Here is a 21,350-nt window from a genome sequence, read left to right as displayed (position 1 = left end):
TCTTTGACATTTTTTAAGTCATTGACATAATGGTCAAAATATTCTTGTATTCTCATTTTGATGTCTAAAGCATCTATATCTATATATATATTTTTTTGAGAGGGCATCTCTCATATTTATTGATCAAATGGTTGTTAACAACAATAAAATTCTGTATAGGGGACTCAATACACAATCATTAATCAACCCCAAGCCTAATTCTCAACAGTTGCCAATATTCTGAAGCATAACGAACAAGTTCTTACATGGTGAACTAGTTCTTACATAGTGAATAAGTTCTTACATGGTGAACAGTGCAAGGGCAGTCATCACAGAAACTTTCAGTTTTGATCACGCATCATGAACTATAAATAATCAAGTCAGATATGATTATTTGTTTGATTTTTATACTTGATTTATATGTGAATCCCACATTTCTCCCTTATTATTATTATTATTTTTTAAATAAAATGCTGAAGTGGTAGGTAGATGCAAGATAAAGGTAGAAAACATATTTTAGTGCTGTAAGAGGGCAAATGTAGATGATCAGGTCTGTGCCTATAGACTAAGTATTAATCCAAGCTAGACAAGGGCAACAAAACACCCACAGATGCAGAAGATTTCTCTCAAAACAGGGGTGGTGAGGTTCTAAGCCTCACCTCTGTTGATCCCCAATTTCTCACCTGATGGCCCCCCTGTGACTGTGCCTGTCTTAGGTTGTTCCTCCCTTGAGGAATCTTACCCGTCTCTGGCTAACCAGTCATCTTCCGGGGCCATACAGGGAAATGTAAAGTTGGTAAGTGAGAGAGAAGCAATATTCTTTGAAAAGGTTAGCTTTTTACTTCTTTGCAGATTTATGCCCTGTGGCTTCTATGCCCAGCATTGGTCTTGAGGTATCTTTACCACTTGGAAGAATTATGATACTTGGTGATTTTCGATATGAGGCATGAATTCTACGAAAGGGTTGTAATTAGGAAGGAAGAAGAAAAGCTATAGAAGTAGCAGATGGAAGAAAACATGGGAAGATTGATTATTTCTTTGACATATCTTCTTGTAGAGTAACATAAGCATGTATAGGTTTTAAACTACTAATTGAATTGCATACATACATTAACATAATAGGAATACAGCTTCATAACAAAAGCAGACCTACAATTACCAGCCATATCCAGTGAAACCAAGAAAACCAGTTAGGTACCCTAGGCATTTGTGAAAACTTATCAATGATATGATGGATATTGTCTATCTATAGCTACATTTTTATTTTAAATATCAAATAATTGTGCTTCCTCTGTTATTCATTTTCTTTCTTGATCTCTTTTCACCTGTTCTCCTATTTTTCTAAGATGTTTTGAAGTACTAACTTTATTAACACTTTGTATCATGTTTTCTTCATTTTACTGCTTTTAACTTTTATTTACTACCTCCTTCTTCATGTTCTTCTCCTGGCCTCTTTATGGGGATGTCTACCTCATTAGTTTTGGTTATTTCTTATTTCCTAATGTGAGCATTGAAGTCTGTGAATTTCCCTCTAAGTACTGCTTTAGCTGCATCCTACAGGTTTGGTATCCAGTTATGTTACATTTGAAAATAATTCCTGATTTTCATTTCTTCATTTCTAATCTTCATGTCTTCCTGGATGAGCTGGATATATGATGTATATTTCTTAATTTTAAAATGTGTAGAATATTTCTAATTATTCTGACACTGATCCTTCACTTAATTTCATTGTGTCTAAGAACATACTCTGCATTATTTCAACCCTTCTGGAGCATTTGCCATTTCTTTTGGAATTCCAGCTTTCAAAAAAATTCCCAGGGTTTGCATAATGTCCATTATTCACTTTCTGAGTTTTTTTACATTTTATTTGAAGAGATAAATAAGAACAAAAATTACAGCAAATTATGTTTGAAAGAATATGAACCTTTGTACTTATATGAGACTAAAAGAAGGTGGTATAACCTACCTTCTCCCCTGGGGTCACAGACACTCTCCAAATGCAGTGTGTGTAGGAAGGGTAGCCGTTTGGGAATCCTGGGGAGGAAAGGTTGCCGTTGGATTCCTGTAGGGTCTCTCCACATGCTGAAAGGGAAAAAGATACATGTATTTCATTTTTTTAAAAGATAACTTATCCACATTTCCTGAAAATATAAGATGATTCTTTCATTTTTATGACAGATGTGGATATCATAAATAAAGCCTTGAGTCTTTTGGTGTTAGATAAGTGCATATATTGTATTAAAAACAAGTTTCCCTTTTGAGTGAATTTCTTCTAATGTCTCTCTTACTAGGATTTCAACATACTTAATGGCATCACTAGGGCTAACCATCAAACAAGATCACAGCATAATTATTACTTGGCATTTGTAAAGCCCTTCCTCTTGGAGACCTTTCTCATTTACTCTCAGAGCTGGTCAGTCACCCAACTTCAGATTCAGGCCAGTGGTTATCTGGTTGAGGGGCTCTGCGGCTACTTCACCTTAATAAGCTCAGTGTAAACTGAGGCTCAGCTTAGTATTGAATATCATATCAAAGTTGAAAACAAGAAATCTAAAATAATAAGTCAAATATATCAGTAAAGGTGGTACCCCAATGTCACGCATAATGAAATTTTTCTCAAAATAAGCTAAAAAATTTGAAAGATTAAAAGTATCATGGAAATTTCAAATGTTCCAGTAAGATGTGGGCATCTATTTGCTCTCTCATTTCTGTTGATCACAAGTAGAAACTGCTAGAAAAACAATTATATTTTCCTCTTACTAAGACTGTCTAATTTCTTAGAAGTAATTGTCAGGTGTTGGAAACAGGAAATTATCATCTGCACAGCCCCAGGACCTGTATGATTGATATCTCCAGGGCCCTTTAACAAAGACAGGGTAATTAGCTCATGGGTTCAGCCCAGAAGAGCATCAAACCCATCCTGTAATGGGTTTTCCAGCTGCTTTTGTAAGACACGTAGGCGCCTCATGGACCAAGGCTACTTTAAGTAACCTTAACTGAAGAATAATTCCTTTGTTGCAACCATGTGTCTTTATAAACTTCACTCAACAGTTTGAAAGAACAGCTCCTCCCCTGTGAAGGAGGCTGAGATCAAACTGAGACATTACCATGTGACTAGCCACAGCCACCAGTGGGTAGGAGCCCATTTCATCAGATCCTCAATAAATAGTCAACTTATTTATTTATGTTTATGCACATCCTGAGTTAAATGAAGAAAGAAAGATGATGATGACTTTGAAAACAAAATACAGCGGTAAAAACAGTTTGATATAAACACTTACTTATAAACACAGATATTAAGTTTGCACAAGATAAATTTCAAGTAGGAGTAAGCAATGTTTATGCTGATAAATAGGCAGATACAGCAACTTCAGAAAAAAAGAAAATGCTCAAGGTAAAAAATACATAATTCGGCACATTCCTTGAATCATCTAATGGCACTTGATAAATGTAACTTTACAAGAACCCTTAGAAAAATGAAATTTATTAGGGTTTTATTAATGCAAGCAATGTGGTTCAAAGTAGGATCAGTTTAGATGCTAAATAATCATTTGGGAGTTCAGGGTGTTTCAATGAAAAAAAATTCAAAGCAGTTTAAAAATAAATTCAGTAACAACTGAACACTACACTAAGCCACATGGAATGCTGGTAGCGAATTTCCTTAAGTGGAATTAAAACAAGTACATTTCACTCAGAGAGGTACACAAAAAATACTGTTCTGATAAAGAGATTAAACAAAATAAACCCTCTAAAATGGGAAAGAAAACAAAATACAGCATATAATTCACATATTAAGTTAATCTATTATATAATGCCAGCTCATAATGCAAGAAGTGCAAACACCTATAGTCCAGGTGTAATTGTTTCTGCATTTTCCTCAATAAATATGGTTTTCCCAGGCTACCTGACCCCTACCACAAAATGTGCTTCATCACTTTTCCCAGCCATATGTTAAGTTATGCTCAGATATGAGAAGCAGAGTTTATTGTTAAAAAAAATTAAGGAAAGTGAGCAAAGAAAAGTGGCCCTTCTAAATTTAAATGCATAGTCTGTCCATTTACTCAGCACTCAGCATGAAAAAACACGTTTGGTCATGGCACTGCCACTTACTAATGATGTCACACAACTAAGTCTCAAAAGCCTCAGCTTTCTCTTCTGTAAACTGTTTGATTAACCTAGGTTAATAAAGTTGCTTGGCAGAGGTCAAATGCTATGACTTCAGTCCTCTTTTTAACCCTTAGATAACTTTTTCCACAGGTAGGAAGACTGTGGTGTGAAATGTTTGAATATGACTTTAAACTACAAAACTCACTCATGTTTAGGAGAAAAAAAGGCATAAAGAAATATACAGAGGCAAATTATTATTATCACTTTCCTAACCAATATTATTATAAAATAATCACAATTCAGAAGTTAAATTTCTATCTCTGTAGGCAGATCACATAATCTTACCATAAAACCATAAGATTCACATTCACACAAACACACACAATTATTAGAATTAATAAATTCAGTAAAGTTGCAGCATAGAAAATCAACACACAAAAATCAGGTGCATTTCTATATACCAACAACAATTTCAGAAGGAAATTAAGAACACAATCCCATTCATAATAGTACCAAAAGAATAAAATACTTGGGAATAAATTTAACCAGTGAGGCAAAGTATCTGTACACTGAAAACTACAAAACATTAAAGAAGCTGAAAGAAATAAAAAAAAATACAAATCAATGGAAAGAGCTCAGCATTCATGAATTGGAGGATTTTACTTGTTAAAATAGGCAAGTTATCCATAGCAATTTATAGATTGAACACAATCCCTATCAAAATCTCAATGGCATTTCTTGCAGAAAATATCCTAAAATTTATGTAGAACTAAAAACCTCAAGTAGACAAAACCCTCAAGAAAGAACAAAGCTGGAGGCCTGACTTAGAAACATATTACAAAGTTACACAAACAAAACAGTATGGTATTGGCATGAGACAGACACATAGAACAATGGAAGATAATAGAGAGCCCCAAATAAATCCATGCCTATACTGTTAAATGATCTTCAACGGGTTGTCAGTACCACTCAACTGGCAAAGGACAGTCTCCTTAACAAATAGTGTTCAGGAAACAAGACATACATACACAAAAGAATGAAACTGGACCCTTATCTTATGTCAGATACAAAAAACAACTTAAAATAATTTAAATGCTTAAATGGAAGACCCAAAACTATAAAAAATCCCAGGAGAAAACATAGGTGAAAAGCTTTGTAACAACAGTAGTCTTCATAATAATTTCTTGGATAGGATACAAAAAGCACAGGCAACAAAAACAAAAGTAGGCAAGTGGAACTATATCAGATTAAAACTTCTGTTCACCAAAGGAAACAGAGTGAATGGCAACCCTCAGAATAGGACAATGCAAATCATGTATCTCATCAGGGATTAATACCCAAAATATATAAGGGACTCTTACAGTACAGTAGCAAAAATCAAATAACCCAATTTAAAAAATGAGCAGAGGACTTTGAACAGACATTTCTCCAAAGAAGACATATAAATGGCCAATAGGCATATGAAAACATGTTCAACATCACTAATCATCAGGGAAATGCCAATCAAAGCCACAATGAAATAGCACCTTGCACTGGTTAGAATGGCCCTCAGCAAAAACAACAAACAGACAAAAAAGAAAACAACAAGTGTTGGCGTGGATGTGGAGAAATTGGAACCCTTCTGCACTGTTGGTAGGAATGTAAAATCATGCAGCCACTAAGGAAAACAGTACGGAGGTTCCTAAGAAAACTATAAATACAGTTCCCAAGTGATCTAGCAATCCTGCTTCTGGGTTTTTATTCAAAATAATTGAAAACAGAATTTTGTAAAGGTATCTGCACTCCCATGTTCACTGTAGCATGATTCACAACAACAGAGAGAGAGAAACAAACCCAAAGATGTGGTTTATACATACAGTGGAATATTATTCAGCCTTAAAACAAAAGGAAATCTGTCATATGCTACGACACAGATGAATCCTGAAGACCTGATGCTCTGTGACATAAGGCTATCACAGAAGGACAGAGCCTCCATGATTCCACCCACATGAGGTTTCTAAAGCAGACCTATAGAAATTGAAAAGAGAATGGCGGTCATCAGGAGCCCAGGGAGGGGTGAATGAAGAGTGAATGTTCAGTAGGTGTAGCATTTCAGTCATGCAAGATGAAAGTTCTAGAGATCCTCTATACAGCATGCATATAGTAAACAAACTGTACTGTGCAGGCAAATGTTTGTTAATAGGGTAGCTCTTACATGTATTTTTTAACAAAATAAAAAAGAGTAATAATACAGAAATAAAGGTTCTAAATACTTTATCATATGATCCATCTAACTTCTAAATCAGATAATTCCCATATATCTATATTCTTTTTAGTTAATTTTTTTAAATGGAAGTTTGGTTGATATACAGTATTATATTTATTCAGTGACAACACAGATGGGCCATGAGAATATTATGCTAAGTGAAATAAGTCACACAGAGTAAGACAAATACCATGATTTCACTTGTATGTGGAGTCTGAAGACAAACCAACAAACAAATGGACATATCTTTATTCTTGCAGAATGGAAAATTGTATTTAAATTATATAAATACTATTTGGGTTTTGTTGAGCAGTTATTACAAACTCTTGTCCTTTTAATGACATGGTTAAATTTACAGCTGCCTGAATTTTTACCTACAGATATTTCTTTATCAAATGCCTGTAACTTCCACCACACACCAGTGGCTGACAACTTTCCTTTCTCCATATTGTATAGAGTCACCTTTATAATTCTGCTAACATTAAGGAAAACATACGTAGATAGGCACAAGTATTTGTATTAAATAAATCTCTTCCCAAAGAATCTTGGCAAATTTTAGAATAGGAGTAGAAATAAAACTAGGACTACCTGATTAACTTATGTTTATATCCATGGCTTCCTTAAACTTTAAATAAAATGTAAGTTTAAGTGGTTTATGATAAGGGAATTCTAAACCATCTGGGAGATAATGATGAGATAATTGTAGAAATGTACCTAAAAGAATTTTAATAGTAACCGTGTGGGTAGGTCTGAAGCATCCTATCAGAGGAAGCAGTCACCAACTCAGATAAGCCCTCTTCATCCCGTGTACAGCCAGGTGAACACCCCTCTCGGAACTGCTCCCCCTTGGTTACTGATGGACCTGCTTCCTCACCACTGATCTGTCCATGTGACCCCAGGTAGACAGGCAGTCCTTCCCTCTCTGTGGCCCTTAGCGCCCGGTGCAACTTCCACATGCTCAAGTGGATCCAACCGTTCACACAGCCAGTGTTCCCTGGGCACCTCATTCACATCAGATGCAGAGGACGTGAGGAAAAAAACCCACACCAAACCCAAGAATCTATTACTCCAGTGACTACAGGAGTAAGACACAAAGACCAGGATGAAATAAGGCTCTCACCACCACGGGGTTCTTGAGAGGCTGGGGCTGAGAGGAACTGGGCCCTTACGTGAGCTAGGATGAAACCAGGAGGCTGGGAGTGTGCCTGCTGGTCTCCAGCTGGGGCCGAGCCGCTGGAGGTAGTGATGAGAAGCTAGGCGGCGGGGAAAACCTAGACAGAGGCCAAGGGGAGAGATGGGAAAATCCTGGAGGAGTCATTGAAAAGGCAATTAGCCTTTATCCTGCAAGTAAACAGATTAAGATTTGCATCTTAAAAAGCTGTCTGGGAGGCGGAGCCAGGATGGCGGTGTGAGTAGAGCAGTGGAAATCTCCTCCCAAAAACACATAGAGCTATGAAAATATAACAAAGAAAAATCTTCCTAAAATAGAGACCACAGGACACAGGACAACATCCAGACCACATCCACACCTGCAAGGAACCAGCGCCTTGCGAAGGGGGTAAGATACAAGCCCCGGCCCGGCGGGACCCGAGCGCCCCTCCCCCCAGCTCCCGGCGGGTGTAGAGAAACCGGAGCGGTTTTTTTTTTTTTTTTTTTTTGGCGAGCGCTTTTTGGAAGCCTTAGAGGGACGGGCCCCCGTTGCTGGGGAGGCAGGGTGGCGGGACCGGTGAGCAGGTGCCTGGGAACGGCGCCGGAGGACAAAGAATATCCCGCGTTTCTCCCTGCGGGACCGGCGGGCGGGTGCCTGAGACCGGTGCCTGAGGACGGAGGAGGTCGCGCGTTTTTCCCCTTTTTTTTTTTTTTTTTCTCTTTTTGGCGAGCGCTTTTTGGAAGCCTTGAAGGGATGGGGACCCCAGTGCTAGGGAGGCAGGGTGGCGGGACTGGTGAGCGGGTGCCTGGGACCGGCGCCTGAGGACAAAGAATATCCCGCGTTTTTCCCTGTGGGACGGGTGGGTGGGTGCCTGAGACCGGCACCTGAAGACGGAAGAAATCGCGCGTTTTTCCCCTTTTTTTCTCTCTTTTTGGCGAGTGCTTTTTGGAAGCCTTGAAGGGACAGGGACCCCGGTGCTAGGGAGGCAGGGCGGCGGGACTGGTGAGCGGGTGCCTGGGACCAGTGCCTGAGGACAAAGAATATTGAGCGTTCCTTCCCTGCGGGACCGGTGGGTGGGTGCTTTTTGGAAGCCTTGAAAGGACAGGGACCCTGGTGCTAGGGAGACAGGGCAGCAGGACCAGTGAGCGGGTGCCTGGGACCGGCAACTGAGGACAAAAAAAAAAAAAAAAAAAAATCGCTTGTTTTTTCCTTTTTTTTTTTTTCTTTCTTTCTGTTCCCTCTCTCATTGTTGCTGTTGTTGTTTTGGTTTGGAGAGTGCTTTTTGGAAGTCTTAAAGGGGCAGGACAGGTCACTTAGACCAGAGGCAGGGAATCTGGGGATCTCTGGGCACTCTAACCCCCTGGGCAGCAGGGAGCACAGAGGCCCCCTTACGGAGATAAATAGCCTCCTGGCTGCTCCCCCTCCAACGGGGCTCCACCATTTTGGAGGAACAGCCCCAGCCAGGCCAAGCCCACAGCAACAGCGGAGATAAACCCCAAAGCAACTGGGCAGGAAGCAGAAGCCCTGTCTGCGCACAGCTGCCCAGCACAAGCACTAGAGGTCGCTATTCTCCCAGGAAAAGGCTACAAACCAACAAGAAGGGAAGCTCTTCCAGCGGTCACTTGTACCAGCTCTGCAAACTATCTCTATCACCATGAAAAGGCAAAACTACAGGCAGACAAAGATCACAGAGACAACACCTGAGAAGGAGACAGACCTAACTAGTCCTCCTGAAAAAGAATTCAAAATAAAAATCATGAACATGCTGACAGAGATGCAGAAAAAAATGCAAGAGCAATGGGATGAGATGCAGAGAAAAATGCAAGAGCAGTGGGATGAGATGCAGAGAAAAATGCAAGAGCAGTGGGATGAAGTCCGGAAGGAGATCACAGATGTCAGGAAAGAGATCACAGAAGTGAAACAATCCCTGGAAGGATTTATAAGCAGAATGGAAAAGATGCAAGAGGCCATTGAAGGAATAGAAGCCAGAGAACAGGAACGTATAGAAGCTGACATAGAGAGAGATAAAAGGATCTCCAGGAATGAAACAACACTAAGAGAAATATGTGACCAATACAAAAGGAAAAACATTCGTATTATAGGGATACCAGAAGAGGAAGAAAGAGGAAAAGGGATAGAAAGTGTCTTTGAAGAAATAATTGCTGAAAACTTCCCCAAACTGGGGGAGGAAATAATCGAACAGACCATGGAATTACACAGAACCCCCAACAGAAAGGATCCAAGGAGGACAACACCAAGACACATAATAATTAAAATGGCAAGGATCAAGGACAAGGAAAGCGTTTTAAAGGCAGCTAGAGAGAAAAAGGTCACCTATAAAGGAAAACCAATCAGGCTAACATCAGACTTCTCAACAGAAACCCTACAGGCCAGAAGAGAATGGCATGATATACTTAATGCAATGAAACAGAAGGGCCTTGAACCAAGGATACTGTATCCAGCACGACTATCATTTAAATATGATGGTGGGATCAAACAATTCCCAGACAAGCAAAAGCTGAGGGAATTTGCTTCCCACAAACCACCTCTACAGGGCATCCTACAGGGACTGCTCTAGATGGGAGCACCCCTAAAAAGAGCACAGAACAAAACACACAACATATGAAGAATGGAGGAGGAGGAATAAGAAGGGAGAGAAGAAAAGAATCTCCAGACAGTGTATATAACAGCTCAATAAGCGAGCTAAGTTAGGCAGTAAGATACTAAAGAAGCTAACCTTGAACCTTTGGTAACCACGAATCTAAAGCCTGCAATGGCAATAAGTACATATCTTTCAATAGTCACCCTAAATGTAAATGGACTTAATGCACCAATCAAAAGACATAGAGTAATAGAATGGATAAAAAAGCAAGACCCATCTATATGCTGCTTACAAGAAACTCACCTTAAACCCAAAGATAAGCATAGACTAAAAGTCAAGGGATGGAAAAACATATTTCAGGCAAACAACAGTGAGAAGAAAGCAGGGGTTGCAGTACTAATATCAGACAAAATAGACTTCAAAACAAAGAAAGTAACAAGAGATAAAGAAGGCCACTACATAATGATAAAGGGCTCAGTCCAACAAGAGGATATAACCATTCTAAATATATATGCACCCAATACAGGAGCACCAGCATATGTGAAGCAAATACTAACAGAACTAAAGAGGGAAATAGACTGCAATGCATTCATTGTAGGAGACTTCAACACACCACTCACCCGAAAGGATAGATCCACCGGGCAGAAAATAAGTAAAGACACACAGGCACTGAACAACACACTAGAACAGATGGACCTAATAGACATCTATAGAACTCTACATCCAAAAGCAACAGGATATACATTCTTCTCAAGTGCACATGGAACATTCTCCAGAATAGACCACATACTAGCTCACAAAAAGAGCCTCAGTAAATTCCAAAATATTGAAATTCTACCAACCAATTTTTCAGACCACAAAGGTATGAAAGTAGAAATAAATTCTACAAAGAAAACAAAAAGGCTCACAAACACATGGAGGCTTAACAACATGCTACTAAATAATCAATGGATCAATGAACAAATCAAAATAGAGATCAAGGAATATATAGAAACAAATGACAACAACAACACTAAGCCCCAACTTCTGTGGGATGCAGCGAAAGCAGTCTTAAGAGGAAAGTATATAGCAATCCAGGCACACTTGAAGAAGGAAGAACAATCCCAAATGAATAGTCTAACATCACAATTATTAAAACTGGAAAAAGAAGAACAAATGAGGCCTAAAGTCAGCAGAAGGAGGGACATAATAAAGATCAGAGAAGAAATAAACAAAATTGAGAAGAATAAAACAATAGCAAAAATCAACGAAACCAAGAGCTGGTTCTTTGAGAAAATAAACAAAATAGATAAGCCTCTAGCCCAACTTATTAAGAGAAAAAGAGAGTCAACACAAATCAACATAATCAGAAATGAGAATGGAAAAATCACGACAGACTCCACAGAAATACAAAGAATTATTAAAGACTACTATGAAAACCTATATGCCAACAAGCTGGAAAACCTAGAAGAAATGGACAACTTCCTAGAAAAATACAACCTCCCAAGACTGACCAAGGAAGAAACACAAAAGTTAAACAAACCAATTACAAGCAAAGAAATTGAAACAGTAATCAAAAAACTACCCAAGAACAAAACCCCGGGGCCGGACGGATTTACCTCGGAATTTTATCAGACACACAGAGAAGACATAATACCCATTCTCCTTAAAGTGTTCCACAAAATAGAAGAAGAGGGAATACTCCCAAACTCATTCTATGAGGCCAACATCACCCTAATACCAAAACCAGGCAAAGACCCCACCAAAAAAGAAAATTACAGACCAATATCCCTGATGAATGTAGATGCAAAAATACTCAATAAAATATTAGCAAACAGAATTCAACAGTATATCAAAAGGATCATACACCATGACCAAGTGGGGTTCATCCCAGGGATGCAAGGATGGTACAACATTCGAAAATCCATCAACATCATCCACCACATCAACAAAAAGAAAGACAAAAACCACATGATCATCTCCATAGATGCTGAAAAAGCATTCGACAAAATTCAACATCCATTCATGATAAAAACTCTCAGCAAAATGGGAATAGAGGGCAAGTACCTCAACATAATAAAGGCCATATATGATAAACCCACAGCCAGCATTATACTGAACAGCGAGAAGCTGAAAGCATTTCCACTGAGATCGGGAACCAGACAGGGATGCCCACTCTCCCCACTGTTATTTAACATAGTACTGGAGGTCCTAGCCACGGCAATCAGACAAAACAAAGAAATACAAGGAATCCAGATTGGTAAAGAAGAAGTTAAACTGTCACTATTTGCAGATGATATGATACTGTACATAAAAAACCCTAAAGACTCCACTCCAAAACTACTAGAACTGATATCGGAATACAGCAAAGTTGCAGGATACAAAATTAACACACAGAAATCTGTAGCTTTCCTATACACTAACAACGAATCAATAGAAAGAGAAATCAGGAAAACAATTCCATTCACCATTGCATCAAAAAGAATAAAATACCTAGGAATAAACCTAACCAAGGAAGTGAAAGACTTATACTCTGAAAACTACAAGTCACTCTTAAGAGAAATTAAAGGGGACACTAATAAATGGAAACTCATCCCATGCTCATGGCTAGGAAGAATTAATATCGTCAAAATGGCCATCCTGCCCAAAGCAATATACAGATTTGATGCAATCCCTCTCAAATTACCAGCAACATTCTTCAATGAATTGGAACAAATAATTCAAAAATTCATATGGAAACACCAAAGACCCCGAATAGCCAAAGCAATCCTGAAAAAGAAGAATAAAGTAGGGGGGATCTCACTCCCCAACTTCAAGCTCTACTACAAAGCCATAGTAATCAAGACAATTTGGTACTGGCACAAGAACAGAGCCACAGACCAGTGGAACAGATTAGAGACCCCAGAAATTAACCCAAACATATATGGTCAATTAATATTTGATAAAGGAGCCATGGACATACAATGGCAAAATGACAGTCTCTTCAACAGATGGTGCTGGCAAAACTGGACAGCTACATGTAGGAGAATGAAACTGGACCATTGTCTAACCCCATATACAAAGGTAAACTCAAAATGGATCAAAGACCTGAATGTAAGGCATGAAACCATTAAACTCTTGGAAAAAAACATAGGCAAAAACCTCTTAGACATAAACATGAGTGATCTCTTCTTGAACATATCTCCCCGGGCAAGGAAAACAACAGCAAAAATGAGCAAGTGGGACTTCATTAAGCTGAAAAGCTTCTGTACAGCGAAAGACACCATCAATAGAACAAAAAGGAACCCTACAGTATGGGAGAATATATTTGAAAATGACAGATCCGATAAAGGCTTGATGTCCAGAATATATAAAGAGCTCACACGCCTCAACAAACAAAAAACAAATAACCCAATTAAAAAATGGGCAGAGGAACTGAACAGACAGTTCTCTAAAAAAGAAATACAGATGGCCAAGAGACACATGAAAAGATGCTCCACATCGCTAATTATCAGAGAAATGCAAATTAAAACTACAATGAGGTATCACCTCACACCAGTAAGGATAGCTGCCATCCAAAAGACAAACAACAACAAATGTTGGCGAGGCTGTGGAGAAAGGGGAACCCTCCTACACTGCTGGTGGGAATGTAAATTAGTTCAACCATTGTGGAAAGCAGTATGGAGGTGCATCAAAATGCTCAAAACAGACCTACCATTTGACCCAGGAATTCCACTCCTAGGAATTTACCCTAAGAACGTAGCAATCAAGTTTGAGAAAGACAGATGCACTCCTATGTTTATCGCAGCACTATTTACAATAGCCAAGAATTGGAAGCAACCTAAATGTCCATCGGTAGATGAATGGATAAAGAAGATGTGGTACATATACACAATGGAATACTACTCAGCCATAAGAAGTGGAAAAATCCAACCATTTGCAGCAACGTGGATGGAGCTGGAGAGTATTATGCTCAGTGAAATAAGCCAAGCGGAGAAAGAGAAATACCAAATGATGTCACTCATCTGAGGAGTATAGGAACAAAGGAAAAACTGAAGGAACAAAACAGCAGTGGAATTACAGAACCCAAAAATGGAGTAACAGGTACCAAAGGGAAAGGAACTGGGGAGGATGGGTGGGCAGGGAGGGATAAGGGGGGGGAAGAAGAAGGGGGGTATTAAGATTAGCATGCATAGGGGGGAGGGAGCAAGGGGAGGGTGGGCTGCACAACACAGAGAGGACAAGTAGTGACTCTACAACATTTTGCTAAGCTGATGGACAGTAACCGTAATGTGGTTGTTAGGGGGGACCTGATATAGGGGAGAGCATAGTAAACATAGTATTCTTCATGTAAGTGTAGATTAAAAATTTAAAAAAAAAAAAAAAAAGAAAGAAAGAAAGAAGGAAAAGGGGGATTACTCCTTAACAGGATAAAACTATTGGTAAATCAAAGATCAACGCATGCTTTAAATATCCTTAATGTTGATCACTTAAAGGGTGTCAGATGATCAGCTATGGAGGTACTCTTTTCTGATAATATTCCTCTTAATTAAAAAAAAAAAAAAAAAAAAAGCAGTTACTGTGTGCTGACCTCCAATGAGTTCTGCACAGTGGTATAGAGGGCATGTCAAAGTGTGGGCAAAGGGTCTGTTTGTTTCTATGCAGGAGATCAAGGCCTAGCTTGGATACCCAGAAAATGAACTAAGATACGATATGAGGAGGAGCTTCCGGCATCAGCACTCTCTGGAGGACTTGTGCCGGGGGATGATCATCAAAAAGCCTCCACAGGGATCCGGACGATGCTGCGGTTGTGGCTGCATCCAGCCCACCGTCTCCTGGACTTGCCATAAGAATGAGGAGGGAGATGTCTAGGCTGGCATGTGCATACAGTGAGACAACGAATTTGACCGGATCTGTACTGTTGGAACTCAACCAGGAGTTGGGAGGGGTGCAAGTTGTAGCACTCCAAAATCTCATGACTATAGACTATCTATGGTTAAAAGAACATATGGGATGTGAACAGATCCCAGAAATGGGCTGCTTTAATTTGTCTGATGGTTCAAGTACAGTTGGACAATATCCATCATATCATAGATAAATTTTCACAAATGCCTAGGGTGCCTAAATGGTTTTCTTGGCTTCACTGGAGATGGATGGTAATTATAGATTTGCTTTGTTTATGTCACCGTATTCCTATTATGTTAATATGTGTGTACAAATTAGTTAGTAGTTTAAAACCTATACATACTTAAGGTACTATACAAGAAGATATGTCAAAGAAATAATCAATCCTCCCAAGTTTCCTTCATATGCTACATCTATAGCTTTTCTTCTTCCTTCCTAATTACAACCCTTAAATAGAATTCGTGCCTCATATCGAATTTACCGAGTATCATAATTCCTCCAGGTGGTAAAGATACCCCGAGACAAGTGCTGGGCATAGAAGCCACAGGGCATAAATCTGCAAAGAAGTAAAAAGCTAACCTTTGCAAACAATATGGCTTCTCTCTCACTTACCAACTTTACATTTCCCTGTATGGCCCCGGAAGATGACTGGTTAGCCAGAGACGGGTAAGATTCCTCAAGGGAGGAACAACCTAAGACAGGCACAGTCGCAGGGGGGCCATCAGGTGAGAATTTGGGGATCAACAGAGGTGAGGCTCAGAACCTCACCCCCCCTGCTTTGAGAGAAATCTTCTGCATCCGTGGATGTCTTGATGCCCTTGTCTAGTCTGGATTAATACTTAGTCCATAGGCACACACCTGATCATCTGATCATCTACATTTGCCTTCTTACAGCACTAAACTATGTTTTCTACCTTTATCTTGCATCTACCTACCACTTCAGCATTTTATTAAAAATAAAAATAATAATAATAATAGGAGAAATGTGGGATCAACATATAAATCAAGTACAAAAATCAAACGAATATTCATATTTGACCTGATTGTTTATAGGTCATATTGCATGATCAAAACCGAAAGTTTCTGTGATGACTGCCCTTGTACTGTTCACCATGTAAGAATTTATTCACTATGTAAGAATTCGTTCACCATGTAAGAACTTGTTCGTTATGCTTCAGAAGATTGGAGACTGACGAGAATTAGGCTTGAGATGGATTAATGATTGTACATTGAGCGTTGACCCCCCTATACTGAATTTTATTGTTGTTAACAACCATTTGATCAATAAATATGAGAGATGCCCTCTCAAAAAAAAAAAAAAAAAAAAAAAAGCTGTCTGAACACGACACTGATCCTGACCAACATTTGGTATAAAATTGTTGCATCGCTATGTTGTACACCTGAAGTGAATATAATATAGTACAACCACTATAGTCCAATTAAAAAAAAATCACTTGAATTGCAGTGTGGCCAGAGAACTAAAGGGATTTAAGAATGGAGGCAAGAGGCTAATTAGGAGGCATTCTGGCATCCGGACAAAAGAGCAGGACCCCTGGATCAGGACACACCACGGAGGCTGCCAGGCTGTACTGCTGTGGGAAGTGGGAGAGGTCAGGCCCGGGTGTCCTGTGTGCAGCCCCATCTATGTGTGGATGTTTATGGGGAGGGAGTAAGTGGGCCCAGGAGAAAGGTGGAAAAAGACGGCTAAATTAGTTTTTTTGCATGTTGGCATATATTTCAGCCAAGAATTGTATATATGGAAGCATATAGAGAAAGGTTATTCTATCCGTAATCTCAGAGAATTGTATTAGGAATCAAGAGATTAATACTTAAGTAACTAAAAAGAATCCTACATCAATTTGAAAGATAAATGTAATGAAACAAGTATTTAAAGAAATGTATCACTCTAGTGTTTGGACTCCATGCACACTGAAATGCTTCCCACCCTCCAACACCCACAGATGTGCAGCCACGGACAGGATGTGTGCATATGTCCTGCATGTGCACCATGACTAAGAGCACTTTTAAATTTCTGAACATAGATTGTATGTCTCATTTTTTCCCATATTTTCATCTTTCCCTAATTTTATTATATTACATAGCATTTTTAATTAAGAAAGATTTACTGAGAGAATATTAGGGTTGATTGTCACTGTAAGTACCAAGTACTTTTAAGCAAAAAGTTCATGAGACTACAGAAAAACTAAATCAAGAGAAAATGTCAGCAATAACCAGGGACCCCACCAGGAGACATATTCAGTTGAGCAGTGTGGCAATAAGGGGGAAGCAAGGGAAATCTTGGGATTAGATCAAAGCAGAGGGGAAAGCATTTAAAAGTGAGAATCTCAGGAAAAAGAAGGTCACCGAAAAAAGGACAAGGGAGCAATAATTTACAAAGAGAGGCAGATACACTGCAGCTCATACACTGAGAGCCTCTCATACACCCAGGGGTCTTCTATACCCAGGGGGTCTGTACACCCAGAGGATCTGTACACCCAGAGGGTCTCGTACACACAGAGGGCTCTCATATACCCAGGTCTTGTGTACCTAGGGGGTCTCATACACCCAGAGGGTCTTGTATACCCAGGGGGTCTTTACACCCAGAGGGTGTCATATACCTAGGGGGTCTCGTACACACAGAGGGTCTCGTACACACAGAGGGCTCTCATATACCCAGAGGGTCTTGTACATCCAGAGGGTCTCATACACCCAGAGGGTCTCATACACCCATGGGGAGATGGTCTGTACACCCAGGGGATCTATATACCTAGAGGGTCTTGTATACTCAGGGGAGTCTGTATACTAAGGGAGTCTGTACATCCAGAGGGTCTCATACACCCAGAGAGTGTATGTGTACCAGGGGGTCTTGTACACCCAGAGGGTCTTGTACACCCAGGGGTTCTATACACCCAGAGGGTGTCATATACCTAGGGGGTCTCATACACTCAAAGGGTCTTCTACATCCAGAGGGTATCATACACCCAGAGGGTCTACTCACAAGCACACTGCTAATTATGGAACAACCCCTCCCCAACTGCGCATGCTCCATCCTGTGCTCAGTGTGTGGGCTGCTGGCTTACAGTGACAGGCAGGGAGAGCAGCCTTAGCAAGTGTCCTGTCCCAGGAAGGGCTTGGAAGCAGCTGGAAGGACCAGGACTGGCCTTTGGGTAGAGAACCAGGAACCCATGCCATCCCAGGGTGAAGAGCCCTCCCTTCCTTTCTCACCCTGTCTTTTCTGGGCCTGTGTGGTCTGGCCACTGTGACAGGGCCTCCTGTCAGCACAGGACCAGGGCTACCTGCCTTCTTTACATGACGATGTACCAGCAGCTTTTCCTGCTTCTAAAAGAGCAAGAATGGCAAGGGGAACAATTCTAAACTAAAAGTTACCCTCATTCCATCACTTGGAAATATCTTTATTTCTGTATGCGTCTTTTTTGTAATGAGCATGTACCAACTGTATATTGTGTAGTTGAAGTTTCACATAAAAATGTAATATATATTTTTGGCATATTGAAATACATAAATATATAATGTCTTATAAGTTATCTATCAGCTAGATAGTTCCACAAAAATCACAGCTTATACTGTTTTAATGGATTAAAAATATATATGTTTAATGATCTTCATCTTCTGATAGACAAAAGCATCTTTCCTTCAATAATAAAGGAGAAACAACAGTATTTGCAATCTGCCTATTTTCTTGCCCTTTCAGACTCAAGGACCCACTGATCAGAGACCATAAAAGCCACAGCTTGGCATATCTAAGTGTGAGCCACGTCAGTACTCCTTTCAGGATTAAACTCTAAGGAATAGCTTTAGAGAAGGCAGATCTGATAGAGCTCTAAGCATGAACTGATCAGAATACAAACTTGGAGTAAAAAAGTAGACAGATACATGATTGGCTCTACTCACCAGCAATTTCTAACAAAAGAAACCCATGAGACAAACTTAAAAGGGGTAGGCCATTTGGCTACCACCAACCCCCCCATCTGTATCAAAGCCAAGACACAACCAGATCTCACTTTATAAACTCTTACTCTCTTCCTAGGCTCTCAGACAGGCTAGCTCATTTGGACTTCTGTGTCCAGTTAGGAATCTGTAACATCACGCACTGATGGGCTTGGAGCTACTGGCGCACCTCTTGCATCAGTGCAGCTTAACTTTAGTTGAGCTGTGGTTAGTATATTTATGCCAAGATCCGTAGTGCCCCATCACAACAAAATGAACATTAAGTACGTAACCTGACGCAGAGCTTAAAGCTGACGGCTTCAGAGAGATCAAGACAGACAGACGTACATGCATGCACGCACACACATGCACAGTGGCTGAGAAGGAGAGAGAAATAGGGAGAAAGACAGAAAAACAGAAATATGGGAGTTGTTTGGGCATTAAGAAGTTCAAGGTAGCAAAACGTTGTTCTAGAAGACTGTGGGACTAAAGCCAATACAGCTCGGTATTTTAAAATACACACTGTTACAGTCTTTTAGCTCTGCCTTACTTCATGCTATTCATAAGCGGAAAGCACTACTTGCTACTCTGCTTTGGAAAGAAACCTGAGGCGTTTCCAACTGATGATGCAGCTTCCGGAATGTGGCTTCACTTTGTGGAAAAGCAACATCCATGTTAACTCTTACTCCATTTCAAGAAAATAGCCCATTTATGTATTTACAAAATTAAAATCTCAAGTGAAAACTATAGTTATTGCTTTGCTGTTAATTGCTTAAATATCTAGAATGACAGACTGAAAATTAAATTAGTGTCATACATTTGATTACTTTTTGATGGCTATTGACTGACTCCCTACAATTCACTTTAAAGGCATATCGAATGGGCTTTTTAAGCATAGTGGGTATACATACATATTTAGACAATCAAAATGGCTTAATATGTGAATGTCTGCTTAATTAGTTGCAATTAATCAAACAATCTTTCCCAAAATTTCTACTTTGAAAGTTTAAAAGCATAATACATCCAATACTGATGGAAATTAGCCAAGGATCACCCATGTCTTCTGTCATAGTGCTGTCATTTGCTCATGAATTCATCTTCCCTGTGAAAATTTGGGTTTAAGAAAATAAATACCACAAACACATATGTATTTTATGTTGAACAAAAAATTTGGGAAAAGTTGTGTTAAATAAGCAATGTTAAACATGTTCCTTTGTTACAGGGCATTTCAAAGGACTCTGAGTATACGGTAGGTTCTAATTTGGAAGCAGACTCTTTTATCCTCCTGGGCCAGTAAAGTCATAAGGAACAGGAAAGCCTCTGGAACATTCTTATTGAGACCTTCCATTAATCTCTTTTTCACAACTTTTATCCAGCAGGGAAACATACAGCAGCTCACTGGGAACATGTGTAGATTTTTTTTTTTTTTGCAACAAGGTTTTAAACTCCAAATAATAAAAATTTAATTTATATACTACTAATGGTGCTACTTGCAGGAAAAGATCATTCGGGACTGAATTCTGAAGTCAAAATAAGGGAGGGTATTCTTTTGACATTGGCAAGGAAACTTAGCACATGACTGAAATCATGCAACTATGTAGTAACAGCTACCAAACCACCGTGAGTTTTGCTTTAACTCATTAAATTAAAAGAAATAAAACAAACTATCCCTGTGCAGGAACTTGAATTTCCAGCAGTTTGCTTTCAATGACACCAGTGGCTATCCCAGAGTTCTCTCCTGTTTCACTTTATGATACTGACTTTGAACCAAATATGTCACTAGCCAGCATAGAAAGAAACAAGTAAACAGTGGAGCAAATTGTGGCTTATTCATCTGGAAGAGTGCAATCAGGCATTCCGTGTCTGCATGGTGCAATACCTGGACATCTATACAGCTTTCTTGCCTGTGCAATATCTCCTTTGCTTAAGTGAGTCCGCTGCCCAATTGCTGGACGTATGCCATTGTCATCACGGGAGGGGAGTATAGTATCCAGAAACATCCCCCTGAAAAAAATCAGAAGTGAGCCACACCCAGTCAGCAAATTAAGACACATACAGCCCTTAAAGTACAAGGTTACTTTTTTCAAACTCAAATCAATCAGAGGGGAAATACATCAGCATTGAGCTTTAAATGGTATGCCAGACTTCCAAAACACTTGGGTGAAAGTAGAAAAAAAAACTGGGTGCTAAACATGTATGCCTAGGATAAGGCCAAAAATGACATTTGCTTTTTCCTTACAAATGCATATCATATGATTTTCAAAATCTAGAATTCAACATAGTCCCCCACCAAGGACACCAGTGGCTTTTATCCTGGTCTCTCAAGCATATCTAGGTATCCCTTAGACCACCAGGTTGTATAACAACACTTCCTCATAATTATTTATATTTTAAGGACAACCTATAATAAATATTTTTGAGGTCATGAAAACTAAAAGTCAAACTAAATATATATA

The 21,350-nt window shown here is 39.4% G+C and overlaps 1 protein-coding gene across 4 annotated transcripts in view; it reads right to left on the bottom strand.

Annotated features, from left to right (window-relative positions):
* Window positions 1-21,350, bottom strand: part of TLL1 (tolloid like 1) — a 190,985-nt gene that overhangs the window by 70,939 nt on the left and 98,696 nt on the right. For all 4 annotated transcript variants that reach the window (XM_073232629.1, XM_073232630.1, XM_073232627.1 and 1 more), the window contains exons 8-9: window positions 20,774-20,898; window positions 1,946-2,061 (exon numbers count right to left, since the gene is read on the bottom strand). In XM_073232629.1, the coding sequence (XP_073088730.1) occupies window positions 1,946-2,061; window positions 20,774-20,898 (241 nt within the window). The remainder of the gene's footprint in view (window positions 1-1,945; window positions 2,062-20,773; window positions 20,899-21,350) is intronic.

The sequence above is a fragment of the Manis javanica genome, chromosome 3, assembly GCF_040802235.1.
Source record: "Manis javanica isolate MJ-LG chromosome 3, MJ_LKY, whole genome shotgun sequence".
NCBI classification, from domain to species: Eukaryota; Metazoa; Chordata; class Mammalia; order Pholidota; family Manidae; genus Manis; species Manis javanica.
This window is presented reverse-complemented; position numbering and strand designations above follow the sequence as displayed.